This window comes from Hoplias malabaricus, chromosome 5 (assembly GCF_029633855.1).
Source record: "Hoplias malabaricus isolate fHopMal1 chromosome 5, fHopMal1.hap1, whole genome shotgun sequence".
Taxonomy (NCBI): Eukaryota; Metazoa; Chordata; class Actinopteri; order Characiformes; family Erythrinidae; genus Hoplias; species Hoplias malabaricus.
This window is the reverse complement of record NC_089804.1, coordinates 47,519,730-47,540,131: the sequence shown is the minus strand read 5'-3', so window position 1 is coordinate 47,540,131 and position 20,402 is coordinate 47,519,730. Positions and strand designations below refer to the sequence as shown.

General features: G+C 39.0%; 2 protein-coding genes across 5 annotated transcripts in view; both read right to left on the bottom strand.

The window, feature by feature from the left end:
- The window catches only part of megf6a (multiple EGF-like-domains 6a), a 76,188-nt gene extending 73,345 nt beyond the window's left edge, over positions 1-2,843 (bottom strand). The window contains exons 1-3 of the mRNA XM_066670727.1: positions 2,740-2,843; positions 1,970-2,104; positions 986-1,095 (exon numbers count right to left, since the gene is read on the bottom strand). Of these exons, the coding sequence (XP_066526824.1) occupies positions 986-1,095; positions 1,970-2,104; positions 2,740-2,822 (328 nt within the window). The 5' untranslated portion in view covers positions 2,823-2,843. The remainder of the gene's footprint in view (positions 1-985; positions 1,096-1,969; positions 2,105-2,739) is intronic.
- A 1,762-nt stretch (positions 2,844-4,605) lies between these two features.
- On the bottom strand, positions 4,606-20,299 carry LOC136696372 (membrane metallo-endopeptidase-like 1). 4 transcript variants are annotated; one of them, XM_066670728.1, is made up of 24 exons: positions 20,189-20,299; positions 19,111-19,349; positions 18,863-18,901; positions 16,676-16,726; positions 15,906-16,067; positions 15,510-15,590; positions 15,272-15,367; positions 14,958-15,076; positions 14,787-14,855; positions 14,396-14,530; positions 12,646-12,735; positions 12,432-12,568; positions 11,635-11,728; positions 10,882-11,010; positions 10,711-10,809; positions 10,466-10,549; positions 10,270-10,373; positions 9,146-9,204; positions 6,984-7,103; positions 6,759-6,892; positions 6,582-6,647; positions 6,343-6,438; positions 5,870-5,946; positions 4,606-5,790 (listed from the first exon to the last, which is right to left on the bottom strand). In XM_066670728.1, exons 2-24 carry the CDS (start codon positions 19,271-19,273, stop codon positions 5,691-5,693), a joined length of 2,304 nt encoding a protein of 767 aa, XP_066526825.1. In that variant the 5' UTR covers positions 19,274-19,349; positions 20,189-20,299; the 3' UTR covers positions 4,606-5,690. The 4 variants fall into 4 exon arrangements, with proteins under 4 accessions (XP_066526825.1, XP_066526826.1, XP_066526827.1 ...); XM_066670729.1 differs by having other exon boundaries at positions 19,111-19,345; positions 20,189-20,210; XM_066670730.1 differs by lacking the exon at positions 18,863-18,901.
- Between the last annotated feature and the right edge of the window lie 103 nt (positions 20,300-20,402).

Here is a 20,402-nt window from a genome sequence, read left to right as displayed (position 1 = left end):
AAGGACCAATCACTCCATGTACTATCAAAAAGTGGCAAGCAATACTTACATATGTGATAATTAATAACATTTGTATCAAGTGCATCTCACAATGAGGAATCAAACTGTAGCACCTCAATACATCAGTATACACTGCATAAATCTGCTACATCCCAAGATACATCTTTTTTCGCATTACAAATTAAGACTTTGTGTCTGTGTGTATACAGTTCGGTCATAATATTATGGCCACCAACTTGTTCTATATTCTCTGTCCATAACCCTAGCTTCACTATCCATACAGGAGCACTTTGTAGTTCTACAATTACTGTCTGTAGTCCGTCTTTTGTTCTGAATATTAGTGTGATAGTGTGTGTTGTGCTGGTACAAGTGGCTCAGGCACAGCATGCCTGCTCAAGTTTTTAAAGCCCTCAGTGTCACTGTTGCACTGAAAATAGTCCACGAACCAAAATCGTCCTGTATCCACTGATGAAGGACTAGAGGACAACCAACACAAACTGTGCAGCAGCAAATGAGCTACTCTCTCTGACTTTACATCTACAAGGTGGACCAACATGGTAGGTGTGTCTAACAGAGTGGATAGTGAATCATGAACAGCATGTCTATGATCAACTGCCACACACATGTCAGTGGTCAACATATCATACCTGCTCTATGGGGGTCCTGACCACTGAAGCAAAGAGCTTCACACACTCACCCAGACACTCACACACTGGGCACTTTTCAATCAAACACCTGGAGAAAACCCAAGCAGACACAACACTACTTGTCGGGCAATCGTGCCAGCCTATATTCAAAAAGTAAGCAAGAAGCCTGTTTTCAATTTCTGTTTCAAGTAAAATCCAACTCATTTACAACAGATCCAAAAACAATTCAGTTCCACACATTTAGACTGAGGTTATAAGGAGTGATTTACCCTGGTGCACTTTCTGAATGATGCGCGGTATATTTCAGCTAATCATAACAGAGATCTGGAGAGACATACCATGCAGGCAACCTGTCTCTCCACTGTGCTGAGACCAGCCAGGACAGCATCTGTATGAGGTCTTGTAATCCTGTCTGTATACCTGTCTGTAGCCCGTGTAGTACACAGTCCTAGAAAAAAAAAACACAAACAGAGATACCGATTTCTCTGGATTAGAAGCAATGCTGCTTTAGCTGGTATCTGCAAAGCCATGGGGTCACTTTCTAACCTACTGCAGACCTGGATCTGATTTACTACAGTCAGCATAAAAGTGATAACTGAAGCAAATATCTCTAGCACTGTGTTAGTGAAGTATAAACACACAGGATAAAGAGCAACTAAAAATATGTACAGCAGTCAAGTAATGGTTACTGATAAAAGGAAAAAACAAATCAAATGAGATACAGGGGTTGGACAATGAAACTGAAACACCTGGTTTTAGACCACAATAATTTATTAGTATGGTGTAGGGCCTCCTTTTGTGGCCAATACAGCATCAATTCGTCTTGGGAATGACATATACAAGTCCTGCACAGTGGTCAGAGGGATTTTAAGACATTCTTCTTGCAGGATAGTGGCCAGGTCACAACGTGATGCTGGTGGAGGAAAACGTTTCCTGACTCGCTCCTCCAAAACACCCCAAAGTGGCTCAATAATATTTAGATCTGGTGACTGTGCAGGCCATAGGAGATGTTCAACTCCACTTACATGTTCATCAAACCAGTCTTTCACCAGTCTTGCTGTGTGTATTGGTGCATTGTCATCCTGATACACGGCACCGCCTTCAGGATACAATGTTTGAACCATTGGATGCACATGGTCTTACTGGTGCAATGTGCAATTAATGAAGATTGGCCACCAGGCTGCTCCAATTTAGCCATGAAACCTCCCACACTAAAATGACAGGTGTTTCAGTCTCATTGTCTAACCCCTATATATATAGCCCCAGCCCACTGAAATGCAGTCCCTGATTTTGCATAGTGCTGTCCACAGCTAAATACCAACCTCCTCTCATAGCTCACACACCACACTCCACTGGGGCATCCTTGCCTCCACACTTTAACCATGCGCGTGAAGGCCTGAGCACAGGGCTGATTCTCCACCTCAATCACTCGCTGTTGCTTCACACATACATTTGGCCTAAGAAAGAAAATTAAATTAAGACTGTCAGTAGCAAATCTTACCGAAATATTTTGTAGTAATAAATTATGTTGCATCATAACACTGTGAAATGTGTCAGAGCATTAGGTCAGGACTAGGATATTGGGTTATGACTAGCAATTTATATTGGCACACTGTCAAAGTACAAAGCCAAATGGGAAGTGGGCCGCCCTTCTAAACAGCCAATAATGTATTCTAAATGTTTCAAAATATTTATATCATCTTTAATGCTGTAGAAACACAATATGGTATATTTCATGTGCTGGAAAAAGTTTAGAAGACACATCGAGTCAGATTAGTGTCGAGAAATCGTTGCACCTCTAGTTCTGTCAAGTTTACAGAAGACAGAAAACCTCCCATCTCAAAAAATCCACTTTAAAGAAGATTTACGATTAATTATTTAGGGCAAAATTGCCTAGATATAGTGATAAATGGTTTTGCTATTTCAGCGTATAACACACATCAGCCTAAAGATGTTAATGTAAATGTGTTCATATAAATATGAATGTAAATATTATTTGTGGCATCTGTGTCATTCGAAAAGACCACAACTATTAATATACTCTGTAGAAAATATCAGCGCAAATCTAGAGGAAGAGTATAAAAAGACTCACATGAAGGGCTTCAGCGCTCCGAAAGACATTGGACTGAACCCAGCTAAAATTAACGACATCCACACCACAGCGTGGAAGATCATATCCCCACAGAAGATATTCCTCTGTCAACACAACCCTACTAAAATAATTCCCCCACAACAGAGATTAAAACAGCACAGAGCTCAGTTGAACTGAAATCCCAAATTTCAGTCACACAGAAAACACAAGCTAAAAACTTTTCCCGACTGAGTTTTAGTCTCCAGATGTAAACAGTACGAACGTTATGATGTGATATAAACGCGCTTTCACCTTTATATGTACAAAGCTCTGCCGCCATCTTGTGGCGAAAGCTATAGCTAAAGCGTCAGGTCAGACATCGCGACAGCAGGAATTCTCATGGTGGACGACGGAATTTAATTTACATTTAAAGAATATATAAAACGCATCTAAAATTAAGAGCTTGATGCTGTTTTTAAGGTTTTAAAACCCATTTCGCGCAAAAGACCTCCAAAATCTGTCGGTTTCGTTTCTGCCGTGTCCCATTTAAATATATTTAACAACTCAGATTAGTTCCACATACTAAATTAAAAGAACTCTCCTGTGTTTTTAGAGACACATAACAGGAGAGTTAGTTAGAACAAATATCAGTACATCCGATTAGAAACCCTGTAACCACATACTGTTTAACAGAAAGGAATGTGTGTGTAGGTGGCAGCAGGTAGTGTTGTTGTCACACAGCTCCAGGGATCTGGGGTTGAGGGGTGGAGTCTGTGAGGGGTTTGGTGTGTTCTCCCTGTGTCCATGTGGGTTTCCTCCAGGGCCTCCGGTTTCCTCCCACAGTCCAAAAACACGTTAGTAGGTGGACTGGCAACTCAAGTGTCCATCAGTGTGAGAGTGTGAGTGAATGTGTGTCGCCCTGTGAAGGACTGGCATTCCCTCCAGGGTGTGTCCCCCACCTTGCGCCCAGTGATTCCAAGTAGGCTCCGGACCCAACATAACCCTGAAGTGGATAAGCGGTTACAGAAAATGAATGAATGTGTAGCTTAAATATAAGTATTTTAATCTTAATTTCATGTATTATAACTACAATGACATCACATGGTATATTGTCACAAAACAAACAGTGAGACAGCTCAAATAAGCTTTATTAAGTTTTTTAAAAGTTTTATCTCCACAGAAACAGTGCAGTGCTAGTAACGAATGTGTGCTGGATGAGATAAGTGCATACTTTGTGATACATTACCTCCATTTTCTGTAACAAACCCCACTCATCTCAATGAGGTGTGTGAGAAGGCTGTGATCAGTTATGGGTTCTATCACTTGGGCTTTCCAGGTAAAAGTAAATGCTGCCTAAGTGCTTAAATTAACACCCTTGTGTGTTTTCAAGAATTTGGCTTTCCATGAAAAAGTAAATGCTGCCTGAGTGATTGAACTTAATTAACATAAAATAATGTTGTGAATGAGAGAAGTTTTGTTGCACTGTAATTATGTAATTATGGCACTGAATGTTTTTAATCTGAAAATTGTCATTTGTAATTTAACATTTTTAAAAATTTAAATTTCATCCCCAAAACAAAAAAGTTTTTAGAATTAATTTATTCATTGTCTGAAACCACTTATGTAGTTCAGGGTCGCGGTGGGTCCAGAGCCTACCCAGAATCACTGGGCGCAAGGCGGGAACGCACCATAGAGGGGGCGCCAGACCAGTTTTATTAGAATGTAAATTTCTGAAATTTACTGTGGACAAATATAATTCCAATATATGAAAATCAGTTTCAGTAATGTTGATATTACCATAAACCCACACAAAAGGTCATAAGCAGAGTAAAAACATTTAAAAAAATATATATGCAACAGGACCCTTTAAAAGCAGAAAAGACAGGCATTTTTTTATTCAATTATTCTGAAATCACAGCAAAATACAGAATGTGTTTAACTTAAAAACAGCAAAAACTCAGGTAAAAATCAACTCTACAAATGGTATAAAATCTCTCAGCAGGGCAAATATAGCAGTGTTTTAACATGCATTTTGGCACAGTTACTGTATACTCCAAGACAAAGTTTGTTCTTTAAAGAAACTTATTCTGCATACTACACAGAAGCATTGTTGTTACACAAACGATTAAATGTGTATTTAGTCAACAGTGAAAAATTCACTACAGTGTTTAAAATGTGAATGTGTACATTATAGAAGAAGAACGTGAAGAATGAGTGCGTATTTTAAATAAATAACTGGAAGTGGAGTTAAATGAGGAGTGTAAGAGAGTCATAATTCCTGTGCAAATTTAACTTCATTAAAAGATTGTGTAATTTAAAAAAATAAATAAATAAATTAAAACTAATTTTTTATGGCATCTTAATAAAACATAAAAATATGCCCATTCTCGTGATTCAGTGATTGTGTACGAACAATTCGCATTACAGCCTAAAGGATTAGCCTAATATTATTTGCTGCATTCTGTAGTGCATCATTGCATCACTCTGCCACTCACAGAATTCATTTTGTATCCAGTCCAAAGAAATAAAGAAATGCACTGTCGTAGGTGCTGACAAACCCAGACACAATGGCACTGAAATTTTTCCATAAGCAATTTGCCTCCCTGCTACACTTGACAAATAGTGAGTTAAAAATATCAGAGAGGTTACACTCACACATCTGCTCCGATATATTTCTTTACAACTGATGATTTTAGTTAGTGTTAAATCCTTAATGCTGTGCTGGTGGGCAGCTTTTACACTCATTTATTTATTTATTTTTTTAATTCTACCATCACATTCAAAGTAACGAGAAAAGAGGTCAACTATAAAAACTAAATAAATGAACTTTGTCCATAACCACACCAACAAAATAATTAAAAATAATTATATTTCTCTTAATCTCATTTGATTTGTTCTTTCCTTTTATCAGTATATTAAAAAAAAAAAAAAAAATCTAAAACTCTGGCCACATTGTTTGTTACATAAACAGTCTACCAAACCCGACATTTCACTGGCGGATTCATGGGGCTACCTGGTTTACAGTGGAAAGCTTCAGAAAAGGCATTGAAGTTCTGTAAAGATCCCAATACTCTGAGAACAGAAACAGGCAGTGATAGAGTGAACTGTTTACAGTAGAGTTCAGCAGAAGAGAAAAGCAATACTTGTTTACCTGTAGTCCAGGGGGCTGTGGGAGTCCGTTCTGATGATCTGGTTTGCATACTCAGGCCTATATTTGCCACACCAAACCTGAAATAATTAAGGAAGCTCTTGGAAAAAAATTGTAGTAACATAAATAATAGTTAAATTTGTACTGCCCCCTCCAGGGTGTGTTCCCGCCTTGCACCCAATAATTCCAGGTAGGCTCTGGACCCACCGCAACCCTGAACTGGATAAGCGCTTACAGATAATGAATGAATAAATTAGTACTTAATCTATAAGGTTATTCCACAGTGATGAGGTTTTAGTGCAAGCTGTGTCCAGTGTTTTGTAAACTCTAGTGCTTCTTTTAAAATACAGTAATTTGATGTCATATGTAAACTTTGTTATTTTAAAAGTTCATTCTATACCTAGTGCACTTAAGTGAGAGTCTTCATCATGGTTGTGACATTACAGCACTGCAGTATTAACTGCAACTGGTCTAACCTGTGCAAAGTTCAGGAAGAACAGCTGTTCATTATTCAGATCCAGACCAGGTAAACAAGGCTCCTCTCCCTCAGCCTCACGCCATTTCTTGTAGGCCTGAATAGTAGAAAATATAAAAATTGTATTATAATTGAAATGAAATAATTCATTATGTAATGCAGTACAATGTTATTAGTTTGACTGCTACCATTAAGAGGATATGTTTTGCTTAATGAATCTAGTAAAACCATGGCTGTTACCTTGTACGCCTGTCGAATTCCTCCATTATCTGCAATATTTTCTCCCAAAGTACTGACACCAGACAGCTGCAACAGAGCTTCACATCAAACTGATGGAAATTATGCTTATATTAGCCCTAAAATAACTACTCCCAAAATTGAAACCTAAAAAAATCATACAGAAATATCCATACTTACATTCTGTCCCCCTGCAAGATCCCATTTAAAACTCCCATACTGCTGCACCATACACTCTGACTGGGCTCTGAAGTTTTTAGCAGAGAAGTTACTCCACCAATTCAGCATATTTCCATCTCTGTCAAATTTCCGTCCTGCATTAAAAAAAACAGCATTACATGTTCTATATGAGCTTAATTATTTTAAACGTTCCTTGACCTGAGTTACTATAATCTATTAACAAACCATTATCATCAAAACCATGAGTTATTTCATGACCAATGACCATTCCAATTCCACCAAAGTTGAGCGCCTGGGGCTGCTCCTTGCTGTAGAAGGGAGGCTGAAGTATTCCAGCAGGAAACACTGTGGGGCATAGAGACAATTAGACAGACTAGGAAGAGACTAATATTATATCAATTAAACTAAAGTAACCTGGCAAAAATACCCTCTTTGAAAAGTAAACTATCCGTTAATGAATTCTGATCATTATTGGTAGACACACCTCCAGATATGTGAACTACAGTGAAAAAAATAAAATAAAATAGTGCTGTATAATGATTTAGCCTGTGCACAGTTTGGTTGGGATCAGGGTTTCTACACCACAGTTCTGTTTTTAAATCACAGCATGTACTGTCGCATTCTCACAGCTCCAGGGACCTGGAGGTTGTGGGTTCGATTCCCGCTCCGGGTGACTGTCTGTGAGGAGTTGGTGTGTTCTCCCCATGTCCGCGTGGGTTTCCTCCGGTGCTCCCACAGTCCAAAAACACTCGTCCGTAGGTGGATTGGCGACTCAAGTGTCCATAGGTGTGTGTGAATGTGTGTGTTGCCCTGTGAAGGACTGGTGCCCCTTCCAGGGTGTCTTCCTGCCTTGCGCCCAATGATTCCAGGTAGGCTCTGGACCAGAGGCGATTGCTCTAAGACTGCAAGGGAAACTCAGCTTCCCCTAAAATGTCAAAAAATAAGTAATCAAATATATATTGTGTGTGTACATGTCACTGAATAAATATGCACTACAGCGCGATTAACTTTTGTTCAGAATCAGCTTCTTATCACTGGTAAAGATGCGGCTTTCCTCTCAATCATTCCCGCAGCTTCACAGTGCGGTCGCTGAGCGTCCACAGAGTTCAATAGCGAAGCAGCGAAACGAGACGAGTCATTGGATAAAGGCTGGGCTTTGTCCCGCCCATCGGACGCTCAGCGTCTCTGGGGGTCTATGGGGCAGTGGGTTGGCCTCGGCTGGCCTGGACGCTCAGCTTCTGCATGATGATCTGTCTGAGGCTGAATCCCTTTTTGATTGACAGCGAAATGAGCGAATCAGCGATCCTTTGGTGTAAATATCCATGGGAGCATGAAATTTTCATTCTGTTCTGAGTTGAACCGGAGACATTCTTAATCCTCTTAGCAGCATTTTCTTTGTTAAAAACGACTAGTGACAAATCGAGCTTCTATTTCTGGTGGAGTTTGTTGTAGCTGCTTGTGTTTGGAGACTGACTTCTATCACTCTTTCTGACTTCTATCGCAGTTTCTGTCCAGCTGGTGCCGCTGAGCCCCTCCACCATCACAAAGCACTCACAGGCGGACACACTTCACATGGGCCAAGGCCGTTTAAGCAGCCTGGCTCTGCTGGCCATTGAGAGGACACTAGTCAAGTCTCCGGAAAAGACGCCTTGTTGGTACAACAGGGTCACAGATCATTTTCTTGAAAAGGAACGGAGGGTATAAATTACGTATAAATAAACCGACACATTTTATGATGTAGGCCGAAATTGAGCTTCCCCTCCTTGAAAGACCAGCATCCGCCACTGGTCTGGACCCACCACGACCCTGAACTGGATAAGCAGTTACAGATACTGAACGAATGATTAAAGTTACTTTGCAAAGCAATCTGCAAAAGCAAGTAACAAAACATTGCCAGCAGTTGAGAAAATTCTCATTGACAACAGATCTTGCAGGAACACAAAGATATTTCTCAGCCAGTTTGGATGAATGGAGGTAAATTGTGGTCAAGTTCTACAGCTTCAACACCGAAAGTGCTTAACTGCAGGCCTCTAGGAATTTCATACTTTGGAACATTTCACTATTATTTTAATAGTGAACATAATGCCTTGTTCTCTTCAGTTTCCCTTGTTCTCTTCTAATGGCATACATATTGTATTTGGAATTGCTTGAGAACAATCAGAGTTATGGGAGTGTTTGGCACCAGGCATTGCTGAAAGTGTCTGCTATGCAGTTGGTGATGTAGTTTTTCTTCTTAGCTCCCAGTACAAGGTGTTCATTGTGATGCTGTTCAATACAAACTCTTATATTCAAAGTAATACCAGAGCAATGAACTTTTTTAGGGCGGTCAGTTTCAATATTATTTATGCCCACAATCTCAGTGACTCAATTAAAATTTATGCTCTTACCTATCTGGTTTCTGTTGGTAGAGTAGAAAGCATTCACCACTGCTACTCCAGTCATCCAGCTGTCAAGACATACACACAATTGCAATAAAAAAAAAAATTGACATGTGTTGTTAAATGCCAACCAGCATTATTTCTATAGGCTTCTCTGGAAATGCCCATTTTCACTGTCCATAGTGGACTCAAAACAATGTAAAAATATGGAGACATTTACAATGATAAAGGCTTAAAAAACCCAAGACCTTTAATCCCAGTATAATTTGCCTGGTACATCATTTTTCATGTAATTACATATAAGATATGCTTATGGGATCCTGGGATTCAGCTTTACCTACCCATCCAGTTTATTCAATTCCTTTGAAATGGTATGGTACATGTGCTTTACTACTACTCCCATGTGTTCATTTTCAGAATTCTGGAGGCAGTTTTTTATTGATATATCTGTTCTAATAGAAAAATATATACATTTAACATCTTCACTTGTCTAAAAGGACAAATAAATCCACTGCTAGCTGCCTTTACACATGCAAAGCTTTTATTACTTAAACACTTGAACCCCATGTTCTTCATTGAGCAGGTATGATTGAAACCCAGGCGGCACGGTGGTGCAGCAGGTAGTGTTGCAATCACACCGCTCCAGGGACCTTTTGTGGGTTTGTGGGTTTGAGTTCCGCTCTGGGTGACTGTCTGTGAGTTTGGTGTGTTCTCCGTGTGTCAGCGTATTTTCCTCCGAGTGCTGCGGTTTCCTCCCACAGTCCAAAAACACACGTTGGTAGGTGGATTGGTGACTCAAAAGTGTCTGTAGAAGTGTGTGTGTGTGTTGCCCTGTGAAGGACTGGCGCCCACTCCAGGGTGTATTCCTGCCTTGCGCCCAATGATTCCAGGTAGGCTCTGGACCCACCGTGACCTTGTATAAACAGCTTGTATAAATGGGGCACAAGCTAGTACAGTGAAGGGATGGAAAACTGCATTTGCAAGATTTAAATCACTTATCTCCTAACACTGAAATACTTACGTGTCTCTGATTTTTTTTTTTTTTAGTTATAATAGAAGTCTAACAGGGTTTTTTTGGTTGTTTGTTTTAGGATCTTTTTCCCTTTTCTTTCCAAAAAAAGGGGTAAACTCACAAATCATTGTTTACTGGTTCCCTCAGTTTCCTCAAGCTCTTCTGAGCTGCTGCGTGTAGATTCTGCAGCATGTTCTCAAAGTATGTGTCCTCACTGAAATTAAGCTGAACAATAACAAAAGAATTCAATAGAAAAAGTACTAATTTAGTCATAATAATAATTATTATTAGTATAATAAAAAATAAAAAAATACTACATGTTGATATTCCAGATCAAGTTTGTCATTCTCTTCCTCCAGAATAAAATCAGGATAGCCTATCTGATATTTTATAGCCATGGCCTAAAACACAAATTATAATTAGCCATACATCATATTTCTGTGATTGTGCAATGCATAAACTGATTTCTTTAATTATATTTTCAATTAATTTAAGCCAAACCTTACACCAACTATATAAAACTAGGAAAACAAAATACTGCAGATTTGTAAAGCTATCTTGCCTTATCTCTGGCCATCTTCTTAGACTGATCATCCATCCAGCTCAGCTCATCCAGTGTCTCAACAAAAGCCTCCTGGATTCTACTGATGAGATCACGGACCTATAACAGAAGATAGTGTGAACGCTCCAGCAGTATGAGATCACCTTAAAACAAAGCTATTGATTGTGTTACCATGCGTTTGCTTTCTCCTGCAAATGTCTTCTTGACATACAGAGCTCCCACAGCGTTCTCCATTGTGTTCTGGACATACCGAACACAGTCTCTCCAACGTGCATCAACCTTTGTGTTCCGGTACACAGACTAGCACGGACACAGATAACAGGGCTTAGGTTCAGTGTAACAAACTGTATTATGAACAGTGCTTATCTTTACTCTAATAGCTCAGCTATGGACAGTGAGTCAGGAACAACGCTCCTCACATCTACAGTGAAGAAAATGGACAGTAAAACTGTTGCCTGGTATAGGCAGTAAAAGCTAAAAATGTGAAATGAAGTGACATAACCTTAACAACGATCATATTTTGATATTAGCAAGGGCATGTGCGCACTTCAATTCTGGATTTAAAACAAATGAGAATGCTGCCATGCAAACAGTCATACACAACAAAAACATATCCTGAACCCTGAGAGGCTGGTTCATTACCAAACAAAGTCTGGTGCACTTAAAGGAACTTTTAAAAAGGTAGTTTTACCTTAAAATTACAGCTTGAAAATCATTGTGGTGCTTCACAAAGAGAGCCTTTGTCATTGCTACTCTGGGCCCAGCACTGCTGAAGCTGCATTGCGCAACTTTTGGAGGAGGGTAGGAAACCACAACCCTCCCTCACCATCCCCACAGATTTCAGTACAGTGTTGTAAAATGTATTACACTAGGGGTAGCCCCAGGACCAAGAGAAGTGAATTATAAAACCATGCAGTCACTCACCTTCTTATACTGCGACCTAGCATCTTTAAAGCGCTGACTCAGGCTGCTGACTCTATCTATTACAAGGTGCCATGTTAGATAGTTCCTCAAAGTCCTGCAGAACCAAAAAGCGTATGTCATTCAGTTCAACTACAACTTATACCTATAGCACTTTTTATAAAGATATTGTCAAAATTTGCATAGAGAACCCTAATCAGAAACCTAGATGACAGTAGCAGAAAAAAACTGCAAAAACAAATGAAAATTTTAATTAAAGTACATGTACAGGAGTATTTGGGTATATTAGGTACTGTATGTTCAAAATAACCCTGATACACTTTCAAATAATTGAATTCTTGTACTATTAAACTATACACATTTTTGTTAAAGAAGTTCAGTTTGAATAATTTCCATAGAAAAGCACTACCTACAGGATGAGATAGGAACATCCATGAGCCTAAGGTCATCAACGAAAATGTTACGCATAAGATAGAGAGGTAAACACCCTCATTTTATTTCCAGAACTAACTATTCATCACCAGTACCTGACCTCACTTATGTTTTCATAACTGAATGCAATCAGATACTCATGGCAATGTTCCAACATCTAATGAAAAGCCTTTCCAGAAGTGTAGAAGATGCTAATATAGCAAAATGAAGTCCATGTTAATTCTCTTGCTTTCAGAAGAAATGTTGGACAGGGAGGTATCTATAAATCTTTCTACATAGAAAAGCAGTTGTTAAGCAATGAACTCAGTCAAGTGCAAGGCAACTTTAGGGAGTGAGGAAGTGAAAACAGAAGATGTTAGTGGTCTCACCTCTTGCTGTATCTGGCAAGAACCTCGCCCAGCTTCTGCAGGTACGGTGTACAGTATACCACAACTTCCTCATCGGGTTTAACTGTTATAAACACTTCTGACAGGACACCAACCATGAACCGAGTCCAGTTGAATCCCTACAAAAGAGGTTAAATCTTATTTGCCCCTTGTACTTGTAAAACAAAAAGAGGAAGAGAAGTATAATAGCACTTACATTGAGAGTGAATGTTGTGTGAAAATCATACAGCTTAATCTTGTTATAGAGAAGAGTAACATCCTGCCGCTCCTGAGATGGGCTGGTTGCCTGAGAAAAACAAGGGCAGCTGCATCCATGCAGACATGTTCAGTACAATTCAACTAAACCTGATTAACAAACAGCTGGTTAAAATCCAATCCAATCCTGAAATGTGTTGTAAAATGCAATAAAACAAGCTGATTTTTCTTCATTATTTCAAACCTTGATTTAATTGAAATCAAGTTCAGATACTTTTACAATATTTTCACTGACCAAGCTGATAGTATTTTGTAAATATCAATAAGCTTAACATTTAATCCTCGCAACACATCCCAGAAACATAGGGACAAAGGAATGTTGACCATTGTGCAAATTTCCACTGTCTTTCAAACAATGAGGTGATCTTGAGCCCAGACAACTCAAGCATTTCTGCACAGAGTTGATATGTAGCTTACTCCTAGTTGAGAGTTTTAAGTTGCATTTCTTGACTGTGAAGTGACAGATTTTTTTAATTACTCCCAAACACATGTAGCTTTATTTATAACCGTAGGTTCATTGCTTCTCTTGCAGTGCCGTCCAAGATATTTAATGACACCCATATTTGACAGTGCCCTACATGTACGAAGATATCTCTGGATTCTCAGAATCTTTTCACAATAGTATTTAGAATATATGATGAAAGCCCTCAATTATTTACAATCTTGCACTGAGAAGGGCATTCTCTATGCTGCTTGACAATTCTCTGGTGAATTTAGGCACCATGTGGTAAACCATGTTTGGCTGCAATGGCAGAATCTTGGTTGGTCTTATACCTTTTACATTCACCTGCTCAAAGTTTAACACAGTGACATGAATTTTATCTAAACTTTTCACCCTTATTTCACCCTATTTTTTAAAATGTGCTGAGGCATCAGATTGTAAATTATTTTTATTTACAAAACACAGCCAAGCTGTTCAGTGAAAGTTTTGGAAATCTTGGAAAAAAATTTGGAAATTTTTTCTTTGTAGTTTCTGTCAGTTAAATAATTGGTCAAGAGAATGCAGAACTCACAGATTCATGATTTTTCAGAATTTTACAAAATGTCTTTGCTTTTTTGGAATATGGGTTTGTACATCGCCACCACGAATACCATTTAAAATATTTATTTTAGGCCTAAACTTTCTCTCAAAATGACTGTAAAATAATGTTTTAGACATTAAGTAGTGTACTTATAACTCATTCTATTCAATCTTATTTAACCAATTCAGTGTCAATATCACAAATTGTGATACTGCTGTATTAAATACTTCATACGTCTTGTTCCAACCACTACCACTGTAAAAAATATTGGCAAGTTTATGCAGAAATATTTTATATTAAGCCACTCAAAGACTATGTAATATTAATTAAATTCTGCAGACATTCATTCATTGCCTGTAACCCCTTATCCAATTCAGGATCACGGTGGGTCTGGAACTTACCTGGAATCACTGGTCACAAGGTGGGAACACACCCCTGGAGGGGGCGCCACACCTCACACCTATGGACACTTGAGTCACCATGCGGACATGTGGAGAACACACCAAATTCCTCACAGACAGTCACCCGGAGCTGGACTTGAACCCACAACCTCCAGGTCCCTGGAGCTGTGTGACTGCGACACTACCTACTGCGCCACCCCTAAATCCTGCAGACATTTTGAAAAAGCCCTAAAAGGATTTGATAAACTATGTTGTATTTCTATATTACATTTGCAAGGTCTGTCTCCAGCTGCATCACGTGTAAAGCATCCTCTTGAACCCTGGCCTCGTCACTGGTCAGATTTCTGGCCTCACGTGTCATCAGCATCACCGATGTCATGAAGTGAAGATATGCCTCACGCACCTGTTAGACAAATACAATATAAAGTTCATAAAGTTCTAACGCTATATATGTCTTTCTTGTTTCTGCACTCATTGTTCATTTTACAAGTTCCACTTACCATGCAAATTAATTTTGTAGTTCTACAATTAAAATGTCCATTCCACCCTGTGGTGGATCATGAGTGTGTCCATTTTATCAGCTCTTTTGTTATAAAAACATTTTTGCATAAATTGCAGTACAGACAATATACTAAGCTGATGACTGTAACTTCTGTTACCGTTTTATACTCCTCATCTTCACCAACATAGTAATCCCGTGTGGGCAGTCCAAGCCCTGGCTGATCTATCTGTCAATTGTAAGGTAATTCAAGATTTAAGTTATTCCATAAAATTAAAGGTAAAGTCAACAAAATATGCACTGATTGAGAATAAATTTTAGTTTTAAATACATAGAGGACGTGCTGGTTTGAATCCAGATCATCTACCCACACCAACATGTCAAACAGCACCGTTTTGTGGAAGCGCGAGTTGAACAAAGCTAGAGTGTCCTCCAGACTCCATTCATAGTCTTTTCACATGCAACAAGAAAAGAAAACACACAGCTGAATGTCTCAATAAATAATGAAGGTTGGTGCAAACCACTGATTATTTTAGTAGTTTGTACAGTGCAGAGATCTTTGTCGTTTGCTAATTTTTGATTACTGCTCATGAAGCCTTTTAGCATCTAAAGCTGGGCACAAACAATGTAAACAGATGAAGTTACCTGCATTTGCATTCCAGTCAGCAGAGGCTACAGGCCAGCCCCCAACAAAATCGATAAGGTCCAGCAAAGGCTGACCACCTCGTTTCTCTATTACACCTGAACAAGTTATACCACAGAAGATAGCACAAACCAACACATGCACACATTACTATTAACTATTTGTTATTCTAATGATTATTGCATAAAATTAATGAATAATTAGTACTGGTATTTGCATATTACAACCGTATCAACTCACTCTCATTCATACAGGAGGCATACAGAACCTTGGCCTTTTGGAAAGCCTCTCGATCCAGTTCACTCTGTGTCTCCAAAACTCCTAGAAGAAAAAAAAATGAATCTGCATGAATAAGTTAATGTACTTATATAACATTTATATAACATGCATAACCTTTACAAGAGTAGATTTTATGGCCTGGTTGTAAACCACCACCAGCTATGTTTATGACTGTTTAAGTGGTAGAAATGTGACCTAGTTAGACATAATGCACACACTCAATATTTGGGAACTTCCTGAAATCAGACCTTTTCTATCCAGATAATCTCGGTTTATGTTGGTTTATATTCGTACTGTGATGATGCAGCCACACGTAATCCACGTGGCCAGAAAGTGTATTCCAGCAGCAGCTCTCACCTTTGAGAACGGTTTCCAGTTCATCTCTGAGGATGTCAAAGACGCTGTAGCGGGAGCTGGTCTCTGGAATCACATGTCGGTTCAACCAGCCACCACAAGCGTATCTGTAAAAGTTCTGACACGGCTCCGCACCTCGATCCATATTTTGAAGGAGCTGTGCAGCTGAAAGAGAAATGAACATAAAGCATTACATATTGATCTGCAACAAAACAAATCAAAATGTAATCACCATGATTCAATGTATAATGTATATATTGCTACATTTGCAGCAGTAATGTCTAAAATTCTTTTAAAGATTTTTTCTTCTCTTTTAGCTCAAGCCAAACCAGTTCATTATTTCTTCTTGTCCGAACTCCCTCTCTTTCTCGCTTCCTTTTGTAGTTGCTGGTGTGTGTGACGGGAGCTCTTGGGAGGTTTCCTGCCTGCTTCCAATCATTACATAGTGTATTTTCTACCATGCCAATTCTCTGTTCAGCCTTTTAACGGTCAATGAAGAATTACAATGATTTTGAAGCTGTAATTTTAAGGTAAAATGCTACTTTGTTGCTTTAAAAAGTAGTAGCTGGCTATATATATACACCTTACCTTACTGTGCTAACAAATCCTGCACACAGATAAATGCCTGAATGCCTTAGACTTACAAAGAAATGATTTCAAACCTATAGGATTAAATATAACTCTATCAGAATGAAGAACACTCATGGACTGACTCTGTGTTAGGTTAAAAAGGCAAAGGCTAAGAGTCAAAATAAAAATAAAATTGAACTCACCGGCTGTAACACAAGCAGGAGTGGTACACACATTTCTGTAGTTCTGACATTCTGTGAGCACAAAAACATGAGTTTTGGATTTTTGCATAAAAATATTGGGGCATCTTTGTTATGGAGTGCATAGGGATTAAACAAATAATTTTCCTGAATTTTAGCATTAGAACTTTAAATATCCTTCTTATATATTATTCCATTAATGGAGAACTGAAGAGCGGCAGTTTCAGTGCCATTGAAGATTTGTCTGTGTGCATTTTAGTCCAGGAGAGGCCTGCTAGCTGACATTCAGCTGTGTCAGCCCTGCTATTGTAGCCTCGACTGGCAGCACTCGTGATGAACCAGCAGATCACAGATGATGACAATTTAATAAAAGTCTCATCTATATAAAATAACAGAAATGGTTCACCAATTGCTGTATCCAAACACCTTAGTTCTACTATACAGTGAACATTTGAATAAAAAAAATTCACTTTCATTTTAAATTTGGATAAAATTTTATTTGTAAGTCAATATCACACTTTCATATCATTAAAAAGTAAAAGGGAAAAAATGACAATGATTCCCCTTGAGAAATAATAAATTAAACTAATTTGCATGTAATACTTAATATTTAAAACTTGTGAAAGAAATTTTATGAAGTTGAATGTGTTCACATAACAAGGTATATCAATATGTATATTTCTAATAACCTAAAATGGATGACTCATGAAATAAAAGATATATTTAATGTTAAATGGGCATAGTCTAAGAGGTGTCTTAACAATTGTAATGGTTATTTGTCAAAATAAGTGTGGGGCTGACACTATTCTTAGTGTTCTTGTACATTTTACTAAAGTTGTTTTTCTTAAACATGCATTTTAGACGTTTTCTAGTTTGCTCATTTTATACCTTTACACATAAATATTGCTCCTACCCACAATTCCCTGCGACAATTTCAACGTTTAAAAAGCTTGGAAATAAAAATAATATTATATATATATATATATATATATATATATATATATATACACACACACAGACTGTGTGCAGATGGATGTTTTAGCCCTCAATTCGCATTATTCTCCCAATTCTGTTTTCAAGCTTGAATACTTAACGTTAGCCCGTTTGTCACTCTTTAACGACTTTACAAAAGCGCCAACTTGAAATGGACCTTATTGTCTAAGGCAATAATTGTAAAAGGCCCAGAAACAAGGACACGGATATGGCTAAATATCAGTGATAATGTCTGCCATTGATCTAGACCAGGGGTCGGCAACCCGCGGCTCATTGATCCCTCTGATGTGGCTCCATCCATCCATCCATTATCTGTAACCGCTTATCCAATTTAGGGTCGCGGGGGGTCCAGAGCCTACCTGGAATCATCGGGCGCAAGGCGGGAATACACCCTGGAGGGGGCGCCAGTCCTTCACAGGGCAACACAGACACACAAACACATTCACTCACACACTCACACCTACGGACACTTTCGAGTCGCCAATCCACCTGCAACGTGTGTTTTTGGACTGTGGGAGGAAACCGGAGCACCCGGAGGAAACCCACGCGGACACGGGGAGAACACACCAACTCCTCACAGACAGTCACCCGGAGCGGGAATCGAACCCACAACCTCCAGGCCCCTGGAGCTGTGTGACTGCGACACTACCTGCTGCGCCCTGATGTGGCTCAACTTTTGAAAAATAATTACAGAGTATTTCATGTTTTTTATTTTAGTTCGTTCATTTTCAAAATATAATTTTATTAAGATTATGGCGATCTTGTAACATCTAAAATAATTTAATATATAATATATTTTGTCGCTCTTAATACACGTCACAACTTCCAACGTGAGACACCCGCCAGTGTGCGGTTTCTTGAACTTTTTGACCGCTGACTGCACGGCGCCAGTGAAATAATGACGGCACGCAGAGAGAGGACAGTATTTTTATTTGCTGCCAGTGGATAATTTAAGTTCGGCGTCCCCCCCCCCCATTACTACAAGGACTCAAATAGACACTGAGTATTTTACTTAACCGTCAACACAACGTCTTTTTTTCGGAGTTAAAAATGTTCATGCAGAATTGTTGTCATTTTTCTGCAGTCGTTCATTAATTTCATAAATGTAACACAGTATAGTTTGTTTATACACAGTGTGAAACGGGTCCAAATGGCTCTTTGAGTGGTAAAGGTTGCCGCCCCCTGATCTAGACTTACCCTCTGTGCTCCTCGGTCTTCTTGCACCATTTACCTGACCTTTAAAAGAAATTAAATGATATGAAATGCGTTTAGGGAACAAAAACACAATCAACACACCTTCCAGGAAACAAACCAAAATAAACAAATAAATGTAATAATATTTCAGTACTGTTGAGTACTAAAGAGCACAGATATTGTTGCGTTGCTAGCTCTGTACTGATTCATTTATTTAGCTTCGCCCCTGTTCTCGAGTGAAACACACTCACCTTTGACTGTGGAAACGTAAATGACGCCGAGTCCCGCTAAAGCACAGCTCACGGCCACGAGGAGCAACAAAAGCCCGCTCTCTCCCACAGTCCAGCGCGCCTTTCTCACCCCGCAGGCCGTCATTCTGCAGCGTGGCCTGTCGCCTCCACTTTTCCTCTTCATTCAGAGTGATGTTGAGGGCTTAACTTTGTTCCTGGCGCATAACCAAAGCCGAGGGAGTGACCGCTGATGCTGCTGCCTTTCAAAGCCAACAGAGAGGGGCTCAACCCTTTAGTGATAGTTTCAGAGAAACACATGTCTGCAATAGAATGACTGCTTTTCACCCCGTGTGTTGTGTTTCAGCAAACAATGAAGTGCGCGCCTCAACAAAAAACCAAGTGTCAGATTAGTCAGGATAAAGAGGATTAAGTAAATACTGTAACTTCAGGGAGAACAAATTCCAAGAAATATGCAAGTCCAAAACCCTGAAGCAAATCCAGGAAGTATAAATTATTTAATAATGTCCAGTGCAGACCAACAAGAGCATAAAGAGAAGAGTCGTTTACACTGACCTGTAATAATAAAAATAACATGGAGTATATAAGGCCCGCAGAGGCAAACAAACAATTCCTACATGTTCAAACCCTTTTAAAGATTCTTACTGGGTCTTTAAGAGAAAAATAAATATAAAATTTCCCTCACATAGTTTGTTTGTTTTATTTTGAGATATTCTGATTCAAGTCCCCCTAAAATTTTTAGGGGACTCCCCAATTTTAATCCACACAGTTGAATTTATTTAAATTGTTATTATTCATTAGTTTTTTGTTACACACTGCTCATGCCACCCAATCAATTATGTAGTGATTTATGTAAAATAAAAGAATATGCTACACATGGAATGCACAAAAATGGCATTAAAGGAACACACCTTGGAGTGAGTGTCAGTCCTTCGCAGGGTGACACACACACTCACACATTTGAGTAGCCAATCTACCTACCAACATGTGTTTTTGGACTGTGGTAGACAACTGGACCAACCAGAGAAATCTCACACAGACACAGGAAGAAAAAAAACCCAACCTCACATAGTCAAGTTACCTGGAGTAGGGCTCAAACCCACACACCCACCACACTGGAGCTGAGTGACATTGACACTACCTGTTGTGCTACCATACCACACAAAGATTAGCACCCCCTCCAGGGTGTATTCCCACCCTGAACTCAGTGACTCTGGGTAGGTTCTGGACCCACCATGATAATGAACTGGATAAGTGGTTTCAGACAACAAATAAATTAATATATTTATTTATAG

What these genes read in the sequence shown, in the direction of transcription:
- LOC136696372 (XM_066670728.1), bottom strand. Translation starts at nt 19,273, where the DNA reads ATGAAGAGGAAAAGTGGAGGCGACAGGCCACGCTGCAGAATGACGGCC. An exon ending in CAGGAGAAAGCAAACGCATG is followed by an intron (nt 10,810 to 10,881) that starts GTAACACAATCA and finishes CTTCTGTTATAG; the next exon opens with GTCCGTGATCTCATCAGTAG. An exon ending in AGAAGATGGCCAGAGATAAG is followed by an intron (nt 10,550 to 10,710) that starts GCAAGATAGCTT and finishes TTTGTGTTTTAG; the next exon opens with GCCATGGCTATAAAATATCA.